This window comes from Chlorocebus sabaeus, chromosome 7 (genome assembly GCF_047675955.1).
Source record: "Chlorocebus sabaeus isolate Y175 chromosome 7, mChlSab1.0.hap1, whole genome shotgun sequence".
NCBI lineage: Eukaryota > Metazoa > Chordata > Mammalia > Primates > Cercopithecidae > Chlorocebus > Chlorocebus sabaeus.
Window position 1 is genome coordinate 44057612 of NC_132910.1, and position 16506 is coordinate 44074117.

Consider the following 16506-nt stretch of genomic DNA (forward strand, 5'->3'; position numbering starts at 1 on the left):
AAAAAAATCCAGATATTTGAGCTTTCACTGTTTAGTCCCTGCCACTTTTTTTTCTTTAGAAATAGTCACAAGTACTCTTTAAAAAATTCCAAAGTATTCCTATTCAAAGAATTGATCTTTGAAATGTTTATTCACTAAACTAGTATAAAGTACGTAAACTATTCTGAGAGGATCTATGTTCCAACATGAAATTACTTTAAAAATTAACCCCTTTTTATGCTCCATGTGGATGACTCAGTGTACCTGTTCCTTAGGCAAGCACCTTACATTTCCATTTCTCCCACATACTTCTAGAAGACACACAGCTGTCAGATTTTTCCAGTGATAGTATTATCAGTTTAAATGTGCTTTGTGTTTCTGGATAACTATACAAGTTTTCCAAATGAAATGTGAATTCACATGTTATTGGAAAGTAAGGCTAAGAAAAGGGCCTTGTGTTAGAATGAAGAATCCCTTTGAATTTGACTTATTTCTTTTTCTTTTTTTTTTTTTTATACTTTAAGTTCTAGGGTACATGTGCATAGCGTGCAGGTTTGTTACATATGTATACTTGTGCCATGTTGGTGTGCTGCACCCATCAACTCGTCAGCACCCATCAACTCGTCATTTACATCAGGTATAACCCCCAATGCGAGCAAATGTCACATTCAAACATAAGTTTCTGAAGAAATCTCTGGAGACAGTACTGAAAATTTCACTTCTTGGTCTATGATTTGTCCTTCTCATTTTAAAGTCACTTTGTCAAAAATATATTGAAGAAAACAGAATGTAAAGGTGTCTGAATTATTAAAAATGTTTCAGACACTAGCTAAATGTAAATTACAATACACATTCAAGGATTTCTGTATAATCATTTAACTATCTGTATGGAATTTTCTCCTTCCACTTATACCTTTCTATACTCTATCATAACTAATACCCTCTGTGATCTTGACAATATCCTCTTTCAACTTGATTACCTATGTTTAAAATAAAAATGATACTTTCCTATAGGCTAAATAATTATGGTGGGCGAAATGGAAGTTAATATTATAATGTATTTTGAACTCTCAGAACAACGTGCTAAGTAACCACTAGACATTGGAAAATAATAAGCCAGATAGTTTCTGTACCTGACCACAATTTGAATATTATAGACCTAAGTAAATTATCAATAGTCCTTAATATACAAAGTCAATGATTTTATACATTTTATATATATCTTATTGTCACTCTATTAGGATCATTAGTCACTAAAGTAAGCAACAACAACAACAAAACTACTTAGAAATTGAAAGGCTAGAGATTTGTTCTGAACTCTGCATTTAAAAACATGTCATAGTGCATATTCTATTGGAACTCACTTAACACTATTCTAAAGTAACTGCAAAGATTGTATTTAACACAAGGTTTAGAAATTTATATCAATTTACATCTTTATATATATTATCCCTAAACACCCTTAAATATAAAGTTTGTATAAAAACAGGTAAATCAACTTCTGATATAGTATAAGCTAAATCACTGAGACTAATATTGAAACTTCAAAGTATGCAAAAAGTACTATAAATTATATAAAAATATGCATAATTAATAAAATTTTATAAAACAAAATGTAAGATTGAAACCTATTTGAGAATTTTAATGTACAATAAATTTTTTTTATTATGAAATGATGAGTGTTGTGGTTCATGCCTGTGACCTCAGCACTTTGAGATGCAGAGGTACAGTGATAGTACAGTCCCTCAAGTGAGGAACACTTGAGCCCAGAAGTTCAAGATCAGCCTGGGCAACAAAGTGAGACCCTAGTCTCTACAAAAAAATTAAAAATTAGCCAAGCTTCGTGGCATGCCCCTGTAGTTTCAACTACTCAGGGAGCAGAGACAGGCGGATCACATGAGTCGGGGAGATTGAGACTGCAGTGAGCCATGGTTGCACAATTACACTTCAGCTTGGGTGACAGAGAAAGACTCTGTCTCTCTCCATATATATTATTATGAAAATAAAAATATGCATATTATTTTCTTATCTGGAAATTTGTTTTAATGTATATATTGCCAGTTATTAAGCTCCTAGTGTTTTCGGGAGATTGCTGAGAAACTGAGAGCTGTGGATTCTGCAGCAATTATTACTAGCTTGGGCCAGGGGAAAGTTACTTAACCTGAGTTTCATTTCCCTCAAAGGGTTTTTTTTTTATCACAACTAAATAAAATAATGTCTATGAGCCACTTAGTACAGTCCTTAGTACTAATAAATGTTAATTGCTAGTGTTTCTAATATTTCAATTATTATAAACTGGAGAGAAATATAACAGAGCACAATTGTCTCTAATTCAGAATAATATTTGCTAATTTTCATGAATTTGGTGTATATCCAGCACCTCCTTTCCAAAAATTAGAGTCATTGTTTTGGTTCACTTTTTTAGTCAGAGTGATTGTGAAGGGTTAGATAAGATGAACTGAGAAAAATATGCCTCACGATAAAAGGATAAAGAGTTCTGAAAACCCTATTTCTTGCCTGCAAGGGTAAGCATAGAACATATTAGGAAATGTTCTGTTAACTAAGAGGCTGCTGAAACATTTGTAATACAGAATTAAATTGTGGATGATATCTCAATTAATATTTCCTGGGCAGATAATTTTATATATATATATAAAATTAGATATATATATAATTAGATATATATATAAATTATATATATAAGCATATAACATATATATAAGCATATATATATGCTTATAGATATATAAGCATAGAATATAATAGGAAATGTTCTGTTAACTAAGAGGCTGCTGAAACATTTGTAATGCAGAATTAAATTGTGGATGATATCTTAATTAATATTTCCCGGGAAGATAATTTTATATTTTTTATGTATATATATATACACACACACAGATATATATATGTAGATATAATTATAAATATATAATTATATTTATATACACACATGCACAAATAGGCACATTTATCACATACACACATGTGTATTCATTACATACACATGGTTGTAATATATATGTGTGTGTATGTAATAAATGTACCTATTTGTGCATGTAAAATATAAATATATACACATATTAACACGTGTGCATATATATGTGTATATATTTATATACATATATATATAAACAATGCCTTCACCTTCATTGTAATGATACCCCACTGAAAGAGTAACTGATATCTCTGCTAAGTAAAGATGCTTATTGGTGTCAAAGATATTATCTATGCTTAAGTAAAGATACTAAATGGTATCAAAAATGCTAATCTCTTTTGGTCGTAATACTGCTAACTTTTCTTACTACCTAGTAGTTTTGAACATGTTCAACATTTTTTCTCCTTGAACTGAGGGTAACATGAATGAGACAATGAAATAAAGGAGAAATCTGATTTTTACAATATCTATAATGCCTTTTATTACTTGCCCTCCTTTTGAAATGCTGCATAATTTCCACTGGCAATAGTAGGAATCCTGTCTGTAGATGAAAACAATGTTATAAATCTCTTTACTTGGATATATGCTCACAGTGCAACTAATGTGTATGCAAAATGCATTGTCAGAATTAAATTAAAAACCCACTTGTGAATAGTAGCATCTAAAACAGTAAGGATATATGATGATTTAACAATTCTGAATAGCTCTGCAGAACTGTAAATCCTACTGTGACCAATAAACTCCCCAAGGCAGAAGGTTGTACTTTTTTCTTTATTTTAACCTCCTAAACTAAAGTTGTTGAAGCTTCTCAGGCAAAGAAATTAAATTTTATGTAAAACTATTCTTCTGATCAGCATTTTACTACGTTTCATCAATTTTATAACCTTCATGGCTTAAAATAAATGAATTTAATATGCTAATCATCATTATAGTACTATTTATTGAATATATATGTACATGTGTATATACACCCACATATATGTCCTGATGTACTCTCTCTATATATATAACCACCATAAAACAAATGTTTGAAGTGAAAAAAGCATAATATGTCAGACATAGCTCCAAACTTGAAACCAGGACACCTAACCTCCTACTCTACATCTTGTAACCTTTGGTTGTGTAATTTGGGTGAAAATACTTCAACTGTTTGCACTATAATTTATGAAGCATGATGAGGTTTGCATAAACCATCTCTAAAATTTCTTTCAGCTATGAGTTTACAAAAACAACATGATTGCCTCTTTTTATGATCTTCTTATGGCATCTTATTTCCACTATGACTTTATTTAATACTTAACCCATTTCAAATATTTGGCCACCAAATAATTTGTTAAAGAGCACAGTGGCTTGGCTTTGATGGTTTTTTCTGTGTTTAGGAAGGATTGGTTTGATGAATAGATGGATGAATGGCTAGATGCATAAATATGTGAACATAAAGAGAAAAAGTGAGGGGAAAAAGTTGGGGGGTAGAGAAAGAGAGAGCATGAACCAAAGAATCATCCCTGCTGTTACAAAGAAAATAAAATATTCCTTGCATGTAGCACCTTTGCTAACTTTCAATGAAGTTTATTCCTTTTATGATTACCTACCATATATAATTTATATGTTAGTTAAAATAAGTGAGAAAAGAGAGTAAAAAGTTAGAACTTTGTGACTAAAAAAATGAAGATCAGCTATCTTTGATTTTATTTGGGACTATGACATTCAACGAAACATTTGTGAACAAATTTTTTATATAAGTTTTGCTAGATGATATGCTATTGATTGTGCAATAGGAATGTAGATGTGTTGATGCTGGTTTCAATATTTAGAGTCTTTTATTTTAAATACAACTTGATAGGTTTGTTATAGAATATATATATCTTCCGATAATTCTATTTGCTGTGGAAAATTTCTTCAAGATATATCAAAATTTTTCTCAATTTTTTAGAGGAAATTATGTGCAAAATGAACACATTTTTTCTCTACTATGTTATCAGGTAAATAATGTTTATTCTACTTGTCTCTTAAATTTATAAGACACAAAATTTTCAGTATTCAAACTAAAATACAAGTTTTTAGCACGATTATTAATCACCTTGTGTATGATTACTACCTTGCTAACTTGGGTCTTCTGGAATCGTGATAATGCCTGTGACAATAAATTAACATGCAAGCACATTTTTAAGTCTACTTTTGTTTTAATTTAGGTTTAGGTGTAACTTATATTTTATCTATACATCTGAATTTAGGTATTTTATTTTACAAGATTATACTTAATTTAATGTTTAAAAAAGGTTTAATCAGTGATTCTCGAGTGTCTAAAATATTCAGGCTCTTTTATACACAATGTAAGTATAAAAATAGTTTCTATGGCCTAGGAAATTGTATTTTGCTAATGTGATAAGGACTACCTCCATGGTAGAGGAAACACCAAAAACAAAACCACAAAGGAGAAAAATCTTTGAATGTTTGGAGACTTGTTGAGTTGCTTAGGTTAGTGAACTTTTAAATATTTTATTTGGAAGGCATATTTGTGAATGTGTTTTTGGGTGAAATGATTTTATGGTCTGAAGTACTGACTTATTTCAAGTTCAAAAAATCTACACACACACACACACACACACACACACACACACACCCCAAGCATATATCTATTAGGTTTAAAGAAAAAAATTGGATTGTCATTTTAAAAATTGGCAAGTAAGTATATGTATTTTGGGAATATTTAAACACCTTTCTATAATATAATTGTGTTTTTTTTTTAACAGAAGTACTATAGCTTGTCAGTTAGCGGTTTTATAACTTTGAATTGTACAATAATTTATGAATTTTCAAAGGGCATACCTGCATTAATACTTTTACATATGACACCTCACAATGACAATTTATGACAGTAGTATTGCTTTAATATTACTATACATTGTAATTAAGTTGACAATTATATTTTTGTAGAACTTTGCCTGAAGTTGGTATTTTTTTCCTATATATGCCAGTTGGTCCATTAGTCCATGAAAATTGTTTTCAGTAGCATTACATATATAGTACAAACTCATTAACATTAGTATTTTTCTAAGATATAAGAAGACATGTAAATATGATATAATTTTCATTTAAAATATATATATTTTGGACACTTGCATGTCAGTATGTTTGCATAAGGATTACATAAAGCCTTTATTTCTCCCCCATAAAAGCAACAGAATATCAACCTTTAGTGATGGAAATGACTAATTAAAAATTGCTATGATAGGAATATTTAGGAGGCGTTCCTTTCCTGCTTTATTGATTGGTTATTCTTCCCTTCAGTTTGGCCAATAAGAAGTGTATATAGAGAATTGATGAAATGCCATGTGTGGTGTATGTGTGTGTATATCAATGGTATAATAATTATGTTATCGTGACAGGTCTAATCTGCTTTTCCCATGAAGGTTATAAAATAAAACTGACTGTAAACTCATGCTAATAAAAATACCTGGGAAGGATCTAGATGCTTTGACATCATGTTAACTACATAGTTATGAATGTTACATTTGAGCAACTATATAGTTAAAAAAGTAGATCTAGTACATACAGTATTGGATTATCTAGACTGGTTATTTGTGTATTAATACAAAGAATAAAGAGATAACTTTGCTGTGACTATTGGAAGTGGGTGAAATTAGAAAGGAATTTCTGTTCCAGGATCCTTCCTGTGGAACTATATCACATTATTTTCAGAATGCTTGTGTTGAAGACAAAATACTGCATGCGCTCCTTTAGTACAAAGTCAGCTTAAGATGAGATTTTTATAGCTGAAGAAAAAATGTAAATAAATAACAGATTTGAAATGTTGGATAAGATTTTCTGTTCTTTGATTACACTATTTGCAATAAGATGAACTGTTTCTTCTGTGTACTTCCTTGCTGTTTGCAGAAAGATGAACTGTTTCTTTTATCCATTTTTTCAGTATATCTTAATTCTACAAAAGATTGACTAATGTGCTATCGTTTCCACAGGTTTCTGCTGTTTATTAAGCCAAATTGAATTTTTAAAGCAATATTAAGTGTTCTGCCATGTAATAGTAAAATACTTCCACCAAAAATGTATTACCAATACAGCAGAAGTCAATAACATCACCTGCTATAAAACAAGGTTGATTAGAAGCTCTTTTTTAAAGACTCATTTAGAATCCATGACAAGTTGAAACATCTTTGTATAAATACACATTACTACTTTGTGAGTAGACATTTAGATTATCTGATTTAAAATGAATTGGTTATTTCAGCTTCAATTATAAAAAATTTGTATCATACTTTCTAACAAACTATTAAGGAAATTTGTATATCTAAACCTGATAGTATTAAATTTCACTGTAATTATTAATCTAGATAAACATAAGGATTATCGCATATTAAAATAATTCTTATGAAAGTTGGTTAAATTAGCAAGATAGGTCAAACATTTATTGTCTAAATGTTTTCACAAGAGCTTAGATTAAAAAGTATTATCTGGTTCAGAAAAGACAGGTTAAGTAAAAATTAAAGTATATAATATATATAATCATATTAATAAATTTATATTTTATATTTAATAAATCAAATTTCATTATGCAATAAAAATATATTAATAAAATTATATTAATAAAATATTAATATTCTGGTTAGTAAACATCCAATAACATATTAAGGAAGTACTCAATTTATATGTCAATTTGGAATATTCTGGCCAGCCGCAGTGGCTCACACCTGTAACCCCAGCACTTTGGGAGGCCGAGGCAGGTGGATCACGAGGTCATGAGATCGAGACCATCCTGGCTAACACGGTGAAACCCCGTCTCTACTAAAAATACAAAAAAATTAGCCGGGCGAGGTGGCGGGCGCCTGTAGTCCCAGCTACTCGGGAGGCTGAGGCAGGAGAATGGCGTAAACCCGGGAGGCGGAGCTTGCAGTGAGCCAAGATGGTGCCACCGCACTCCAGTCTGGGCGACAGAGTAAGACTGTCTCAAAAAAAAAAAAAAAAAAAAAAAAAAAAAATTCTTCATTATTTTCTCTCATGCCATGGACAGGTATTCAAAATATACAGGAAACAAGGCAATGGTTTGAGGAGACTGATACAATCCATGCCAATATAAAAGAGCAGCGATGGCCAGGCACGGTGGCTCACTCCTTTAATCCCAGCACTTTTGGAGGCTGAGGCGGGTGGATCACCTGAGGTCAGGAACGCGAGACCAGCCTGGCCAAAATGGTGAAATCCTGTCTCTACTAAAAATACAAAAAGAAATTAGCCGAGTGTGGTGGTGTGCACCTATAATCCCAGCTACTCAGGAAGCTGAGGCAGGAGAAAGGCTTGAACCCAGGAGGCGGAGGTTTGCAGTAAGCTGAGATCGCGCCATTGCACTGTAGCCTAGGTGACAGAGCAAGACTCCATCTCAAAATAAACGAAGCAACCAACCAGACAAAAAGAGCGTGAAAAGATAAAGCCAGCTTCACACTGGCTTTATAATACACATTGTGTATATAATAATACACACTGTATATTATCATTTAATACACACAATGTGAGGTTTGGATCAATGTGTTTAATACATACAATGTGAGGTTAGACAAATGTGAGGTTTAGAATTTGAGCATGTTGGTCAAGGTGGCATACTTAACAAGTGATAGAGTCAGTATTTAAAATCAGTTTGCCCTTAGAATCAATGTGTTTACCAAATATGCCATTACCAACCAAATACTCAATAAAATTTAGCACAGTGTTTATCATCATCATCGTTACACATGGATAAAAAATGCTATAATTAGGACTTACATTAGGACTTACATTAGTTCCTTGTGAAATATTTCTCCACTCCCTCTGCACAGAGATTTGAATGTCTTTACATTTTCTATAAACATTATTGACTTTACTACTATAAAAGATAATGATACCCGTGTTCAAAAAAAGGGCAGGGGGGAAGAAAGGAAGGAAATGAAAAATAAATTAAGATCACTAGAATGGTTTGATTCCTATATGTTCTATGAATTGACCTCAGGAAGTTTTCTGAGCTTATTTCCTTTTATTCAGAAAAGAAATCTTCCAGCTATGAATTCCTTAAAGGTTTCATGATATAAGACACCCAATGTATTGGATACTTTGTCATGTAGAAGCTTTTGATACTTACTACATTTTCTTCCCCATGATCTCCCTGCAATAACACTTTGAGGTACTATTTATCATTCCATTTGGAAGAAGTAATTTTATTCCTTCTCAGCTATTACACTGCTTCCAGTACAATGTGTTTCATTAATAAGTAAAGTGCATGCTTTAAGTGAATGTATATGTTTTTTAAATACATAAGTCTCCATGTCATATTTCCAGAGGGCATGACAGAATATTTATGTTATTATTTAATGGCAAAACTCACTTCTTTCTAGGAGCAATTTTTGATGAATCTGCCAAAAAGGATGATGAGGTGTTTCGCACAGCAGTTGGTGACCTTAACCAGAATGAGGAGATCTTACAGACTGAGAAAATCACATTTTCAGTGACGTTTGTTGATGGCAACAACCCTTTTCAAGCAGTTCAAGAAGGTAAGGTCATCAGTATTTATTTTGGTTTTTTGGTTCAGTTCAAATGGCAATGAAATTATCTTTGATGAAACTTATTAAACATGGATATCATTTTTGTATCTTTGCTGACAGTAGGGCATTATTTTCCTTGGAGATCACTGTGTTGTAGATGTCAATCTTATATTCCAGTTTTGAAAGTTTAGAATGTGGGAAGTTATTATATTAATTGAAATACAATATGAAAATGAACAAATATTTACATGTAAAACCCTTGCAACATTTTTATGACTTCAGTGTAAATGAAACTTGTTTTTTAAGTAGCATTTTGTAACAGAATGTTTATTTTGGACTTCTCTGAGATAACTGCCACCTTGGGTGTTGTTACAACTTGGGATGACATATCAGGTGTACTCATGACAAATGAACTGCTGCAAGAAAAACCTTTGGCCACTACATACAAATCAAAGATTTTGCATTCGGACTCTAACATACTGACCTATGCTATAAATTTTTACTCTCCACGAGGCACCAAATATTAAAGCACTTTCCTCCTTTTCCTCTGTAAACCTGAGTAAATTAAAATTTTTCGTTGGTACAAAGTAATACAAATACCAATTATTGTTAATATATTGGAATCATCACTCCTATTAATGAAGATTTTGATTGAAAGATCCCAGACAAATGGAATTTTCTGTTTGATTCTATTAATCTAATTAAACATTTAGCCTCTTGATCCAGAAAGCACTCATTTTACATGAGACTATTTGTTGCTAATTGGGAAGGTCTGAACGTTTGTGTCCCCTCCTACCCCACTGCATAGGTTGAAACCAAATTCCCATTCTGGTGATATTAAGAGGTGGGGGCTTCAGAAGATGATTAGGTCATGAGGGCTCTGTCCTTGTGGATAGGATTAGTGCCCTTATAAAACAGGCCCAAGGGAGCTTGCCTGCCCCTTCTGCCATTCGAGGACTCAGCAAGAAGGCACCATCTCTGAAGTAGAAGAAGAGCTGTCACAAGACACCTAATCTGCTGGGCCTTTGATCTTGGATTTGCTGGTCTCCAGAACTGTGAGCAATAAATTTCTGTTATTTATAAATTACTTAACCTGAGGTATTTTGATATAGCAGCCTAAACTAGAAACTAGTCTACCTTATTTTTTATTGTGATAATGTGTTTAAACAGAAGATAATGAATGCAAAATTAATTTAGTCAAATAAAATATTTGCCTCATTAAAAATTTAAATAGGATTTGGCAGAAGAAAAGGCAGATACCATATTAACTGTAACAAAGTTGAGCAGAATTTTTTTTTCGTAATGCGAACATTGAAAGAGTAAGGAAAATAAGTGTCTGAAAACGTGTACTTTTCATTTACTGTTTTATCTGCTTGATGTGCAGGTAACCTTTATTGAAATATATTTTCAATCAATAGCACTGGCTACTTTTGAAACTTATTTGTGTTAGTTAGAAAATAGATGTGTGATTGGTGGTCTAAAAGTTTTTTCCTTGTTGTTAATGGAATGGAGTAAAAAAATCATTTTTATAAAAATGAATAGAACTGTTTTCAGTAAAAACTGGCTTTACAAACAATAGGATAACAATGTTTATAATAATACAATGAGATTTTAATTTTTAATAAGTAAACATTAATGCAAAAAGTCAGATTGAAATAAATATTCAGATATTTACATTTCAAAATCAGAATCATCCTGACAATACAGGGATTTAAATAGTGGAAATGTTAATAAATTTTCTGTGGAAATATTTAAAAGCAGTATAAATTAGTATTAGAAATAACAGAAGGATCTGGAAAATAATAAAATAGAATTTGAAGAAGATACCACATAATTTTAAAGATATATTCAATAGGAAATATATGTCATTCATTTTTAAGAAATCTGTATTACTTTTCTTTCTCAACTCTTATTTATAAGGACCAGAATGTGAGCAGGTAAAATGTGAGGACTGATTTCTTTCTTTATCTTCTGAGTAACTACATATTAATAATCGTGAATTAACTTCAAAGACATGCTAAACTACCCACGCTTTTAAAAAAATTGACCTTGACTAAAAAGGTGGTAAGAAAAAAATGAAATGAAGACAACACAATGGTGAGAAACCTGAATTATAAGGTCAGAAAAAAAAGTCCCTCACACCTTTATTAAAGACTACAATTTGAAAAGTAACAACAGTTTTTTAAATACTATACCGTTTGTTTTTTGTTTTGTTTTGTTTTGTTTTCACATTGCTCTCTTTAATTATTCTGCTGCCAGCTAAATTCTGAAACAAAAATATCTTGCAATACTGACGTGATGGCACTGAAAGCAAATTGAAAGAGGTAATAAGGTTCCCAGATACAGACCACTAGGTATTTGTCAAGAAAAATGAAAGAGCTGGGAAGTTTGCCTGATGGTTTCTGATACTAACAGGGTGTTCTCCACCAGTTATTTTGTTGGTCAGCTTTGGGTAATAAACCTGAAATGAGTTCCAGGAAGCTTTGAAGATAATTTGTTTTCCTATTCAATATCAAGAAGGGTTTCAGTTAATGTTACAAGTAAAAATAATTATTTATAGAGTTTTTTCTTTTTTTTTTTTTTTTTTTGTAAAATGGTGGCTTGAAAAAATAAGAGAAAATATTCTACTGAAAGAGAACAAATAACCCATTCAGAAGCACTGTTTTCTTCAATGTTTTGAGGAAGTAATTTAGTAGAAAACCTCAACTGTGCCATTGAAGATAGCCAACTTTCACATGTTTACTGCAATGCTATGCAAACTTATAATGAGAGGGACTAACATCACCTTGTTTGTTTTCATTTTTTACAGTCTAAAGGACAAAAGACTCAATGATACAATTATAAGTGATTGCTTCCATATTAGCATCCCTAATGAACTTAGAGAAAAACTCACGGTTTTGATGACTCTGTTTATTCAAATTTGAAAGTCAATCATTGAACAAATAGCATCATCGAACATATAGATATTTAGTAATAATGACAAATGATAATAGGGATCACTCAGAGATTAGATAAGTAAAATCTAATAGCCTGAAATCCTCAATTTATTTTATTGCTAGAATTTCCTCTAATCAGCCACACTTAAGAGCTGACTTTTTATTTCAAAAATCAAAATTTCTGTTCATTGTATCTTTCTACTGTCTTCACTTAATAAGAGATAAGAATTCAGTGACAGCCTATATAACCCATAAACAGTAATAAAGAGTATTGGTATTTTTGAAATCTTCCTTTGTAACTGGCTACAGTACATTTTTGGATAGCAATTAATCCTTTAGAAAATGAGTTTCTAGACAGATACCTCAGTTATAACATGGGCTTCACATTCCATTCTCTGGAGATGAATGACTGCATCTCTTAATTTTGTCAGTATTTGGTAACATCGATTTCAGATCTTTGAATAAATGAATAATAGAAAAAAATTCTGTTTTCACAAAAGTTATCTGGAAATAAATTACCTATCTTGAGATTATTCTTTTTTCCTTTCTCATGAATGTATTTGTTGATAAGCCATTTTTCATCTTTTGTGTACTGAGCTGCAGTGTATTAACCAAGGGCAAATACATTTTCAAACCTTAACTCAGGAGGTTTCCTTGAAAATATATTTTTTTTCATTTGGATAGGCTATTTTGGTATCTAGGATGCAGTGTTCTCCATTAAATAAATAAATAAATAAATAAATAAATAAATAAATAAGGTATATGGGTTATTTTTAAAAATCTTGAGAATTATAGCGGTGGAAAATTATACAAATCTGGTTGAATATTTTCACAATTTAGATGAAATAATTGAGACCCAGAGAGGTTAAGTAATTCTCCCTAGTTCTTCTAGGGCTACCAGGCATGTGTGTAGCAGAAAAAGAACTAAACCAAGACCTCCTTTACATCACTAGTCCAGTATTTTTCTTGCTATATCTAATAACTATAACCACCCATGCATATATATACACACACACATGAGATAGCACAATGTATTATAGGACTTCAGTAAGTACTGTAAGGACTCAAAAAAGTAGCAGACTTATGTTTTGATATTTATTTGCTGTTTATTATTTATGTTCAATTATGGAATAGTAGGAAAATTTCAATCTAGGTGATAAAGACCAGTTACATTATCTAAATCAATCTTGTTCTTTTGGCCTTGGTTTTCCTCGTCTGTAAAAAATGAAGGAATCTGAATATAATGTATTTTTAAGGTAGCTTTCATCTCTATGGTTTTATAAGCCTTGAGAACACAGTTCTAGAATTAGAATCTTATAGAAATGATGATTATTTAGTGTCCCTTTAGAGAAGGTTTCATGTTGCTGAAATTGCCTCCTAGTTTTTCTGTGTCTGACTTTAAAATAGATTAAATAAATATAGGGTATCCATTGTTTGTTCTGCCACCTCACTCAACTAATCACCACAACCCACAGCACTCATTACTACCACTAGAATCCAAAGGGTCTTGTGCTGATTCCCTTAACCTGAACCAAAGTAGCTATTCATAGGTTACTCTTTTTATTCATAGGTTACTCTTTTTGTTTTCTCTTACAGATTTTTTCTTCTGTGGAATCTATGTACGACATTTAGCATAAATGTACAAATGTCTGGTGTGAAAAACACTGCTGTCATTTCTGAAAACAGTACTTATTGCTGTTAGCTCTTAGCTGAGATGAACATAAGATGGGCCATGAAAGGTGGAAATTTATAAGAAAACAAAGTCAGGAAATGTAAGGGTGGTATATTTGTAGAAATCCTCAAGTCAAAAGGTGAATGAAGTATGAATCCATATATAATTCTCACATGTATTTGATGTATTAAGAAGGAAATGAAGCATCATTCTTTGATACTTAATGGCAAGATTCAGACAAACAATTTTGAAATAATTGCTCTTGTTAGAAAAACACCTAAAAATAAGCTGCATAGTGCATATAAGGGCAGAATTATACTATAATGTCACAAATTAATCTATTTGAAAGAAAACATATTAAACTATAATACTTTTTTATGTATTGTAAAACATTATAAACAACATCGTTAAAATTCAAAAACACAAGGTTTTTGAAAAAATGTCCAATGCTTTTTGAAATATAATATGAATCAATATCTCAAAGTACAATTCAAAGAAGCAAACTTTTATTGTAATATGCAGTAATGGGATTCATTAAAGTTAAACTGTTGTGATGCTGGAAATATGAACACAAAATCAATGGTATTTCTAATATAGAAAAACCAGTTGTAGTTAAGAGAGATCATCTTGCAAGTTTCAGTCTGGTCAACCTTAAGAAACTTCAACACCAGTGTTGTTTACACACTGCTCTTGTAAAAGGTAAACATTTTACTTTAACAAAATGATTTCAATTGCATCTGCCTCATATATCTTCCAAAATAATTGCCTGTATATGATTATGCTTGTAAAACAATAAAACTGCATTCATTTTTGGTTTATGTTACCCATCTCATTACTTTATAGTTATAAAAATACGTACATATGTATTTCATGCATATAAATCAATGATAGGAAATTAGCACAATCAGAAAAAGTGTAAGGAAATATAATTATGAAAAAGAACATCTACAAAACACATTACCATCCATGGTGAATATTTCAGGTGTCATTGATTAAATCTAAATACTGTAGTCCAAAGAAGATGTAAATAGAATGATTTATGTGGTTGCAATATTTGACAGTTTTTCCCAGGGATAAGTCTCACTTATATTTCATTTATATGCCTGCTGCTTTAATATGACATTTTACTGTGAGAAAAATCTGCTAATTTCAAACTTCTTACACTGGATTCTGCAACCTTCCTAGCATAATACTACAGTTTGTGTTCCCCAAAAGCCTGTGTTTCCTGGACCAATTTTGATAACTTCAATTCCAGTTTATTTTCTGAATTGTCTGACAATAAACTAAACTTGAGAATTGTTGTCTGTGGGAGCTGAGAAACAAAACTAGGAAATCATGTAGGTCTGATTCTATTCATTCATTCATTCATTCATTCATTCATTCATCCATTTGTTTATTTATTCATCATTTTCATTCCTACTTTCCTTCCCACATCAAAGTCAAGATTGTGCTTTGAGTCCCAGTGTCCATCCCAGTGCTCTGGTTAACTCTGGACCATCTACATGTGTGAATTGGTAGAAGGAACAAATCATGCTGTGGAATGGCCATCTCCAAACATCTGCACATCAGGAGGGATACTGGATGTCTATTCAGTGACTAAACCACCTGTTTTCCTCTGTGAGTGAAGATACTTAGCTTGGTCCTTTCCCCAGCAATCTCCTGCCAAAACCTGTATTAATTTTTCTCTTTGCCTGTCACAATCTAAGGACTGGTCCACAAGGTCTGGAATTAGAATCTATCTAATGTGTGCTCTTTAGTGTCCATCATCAATGTAGTATTAAAGTATAAATAATTCTATGCTTGTTAGAGACAACACCAACATGCATTAAAAAAAAAAAAAAAAAAAAAAAGCAGCTCACACAAACCTTTTCCATTACAGAATTTACCATTAAGAGCGATTAAAAATATATATATATATATATCCTAATTTTGAGACTACAGTCAAATTAACTTATTCAAGTACTTATTAAATGCCTAGTACTTCCAAGATTGAGCCAGCTACAATGTAAGATAACAAAAAAAAAAAAAAAAAAAAAAAAAGAAAGAAAGAAAGGAACACAGCATGTAACTCCAGGAATAAAAATGTATTTGAGGAAAGCTGTGGATTTTTAACCATGAAAAAGCATGCCCTTCCCCTCTGTATTTAACTTGGGGTTTAATTGTGTTAATAGAAAAGAACAAGATGGTCTAACTTTTAAAAATATACTTTTCAGGAAAGTGAGGTATTTTCTTTCTTAAAAAAGTTTATTACTTTACCTTTAAACAAGATATTAATGAAGATACAAACTGCATAGTCTAATCTTTTTTCCTGTTATTTGTTGTTTTACTGCTGTATGTGTGAGTCTTTCCCTTATCTCATTCGATATCATACTCTTGAAGTAACAGGTCTCTACTACAGTGAATAGATTCAGATATTTACAGATCTCTACATCACAATTTTATAGCTTTTGTGCTTCGAGG

General features: G+C 31.5%; 1 protein-coding gene across 1 annotated transcript in view; it reads left to right on the forward strand.

The window, feature by feature from the left end:
* Positions 1-16506, forward strand: part of GRID2 (glutamate ionotropic receptor delta type subunit 2) — a 1473259-nt gene that overhangs the window by 276333 nt on the left and 1180420 nt on the right. The window contains exon 2 of the mRNA XM_007999282.3: positions 9292-9447. Coding sequence (XP_007997473.3) covers positions 9292-9447 — 156 coding nt within the window. The remainder of the gene's footprint in view (positions 1-9291; positions 9448-16506) is intronic.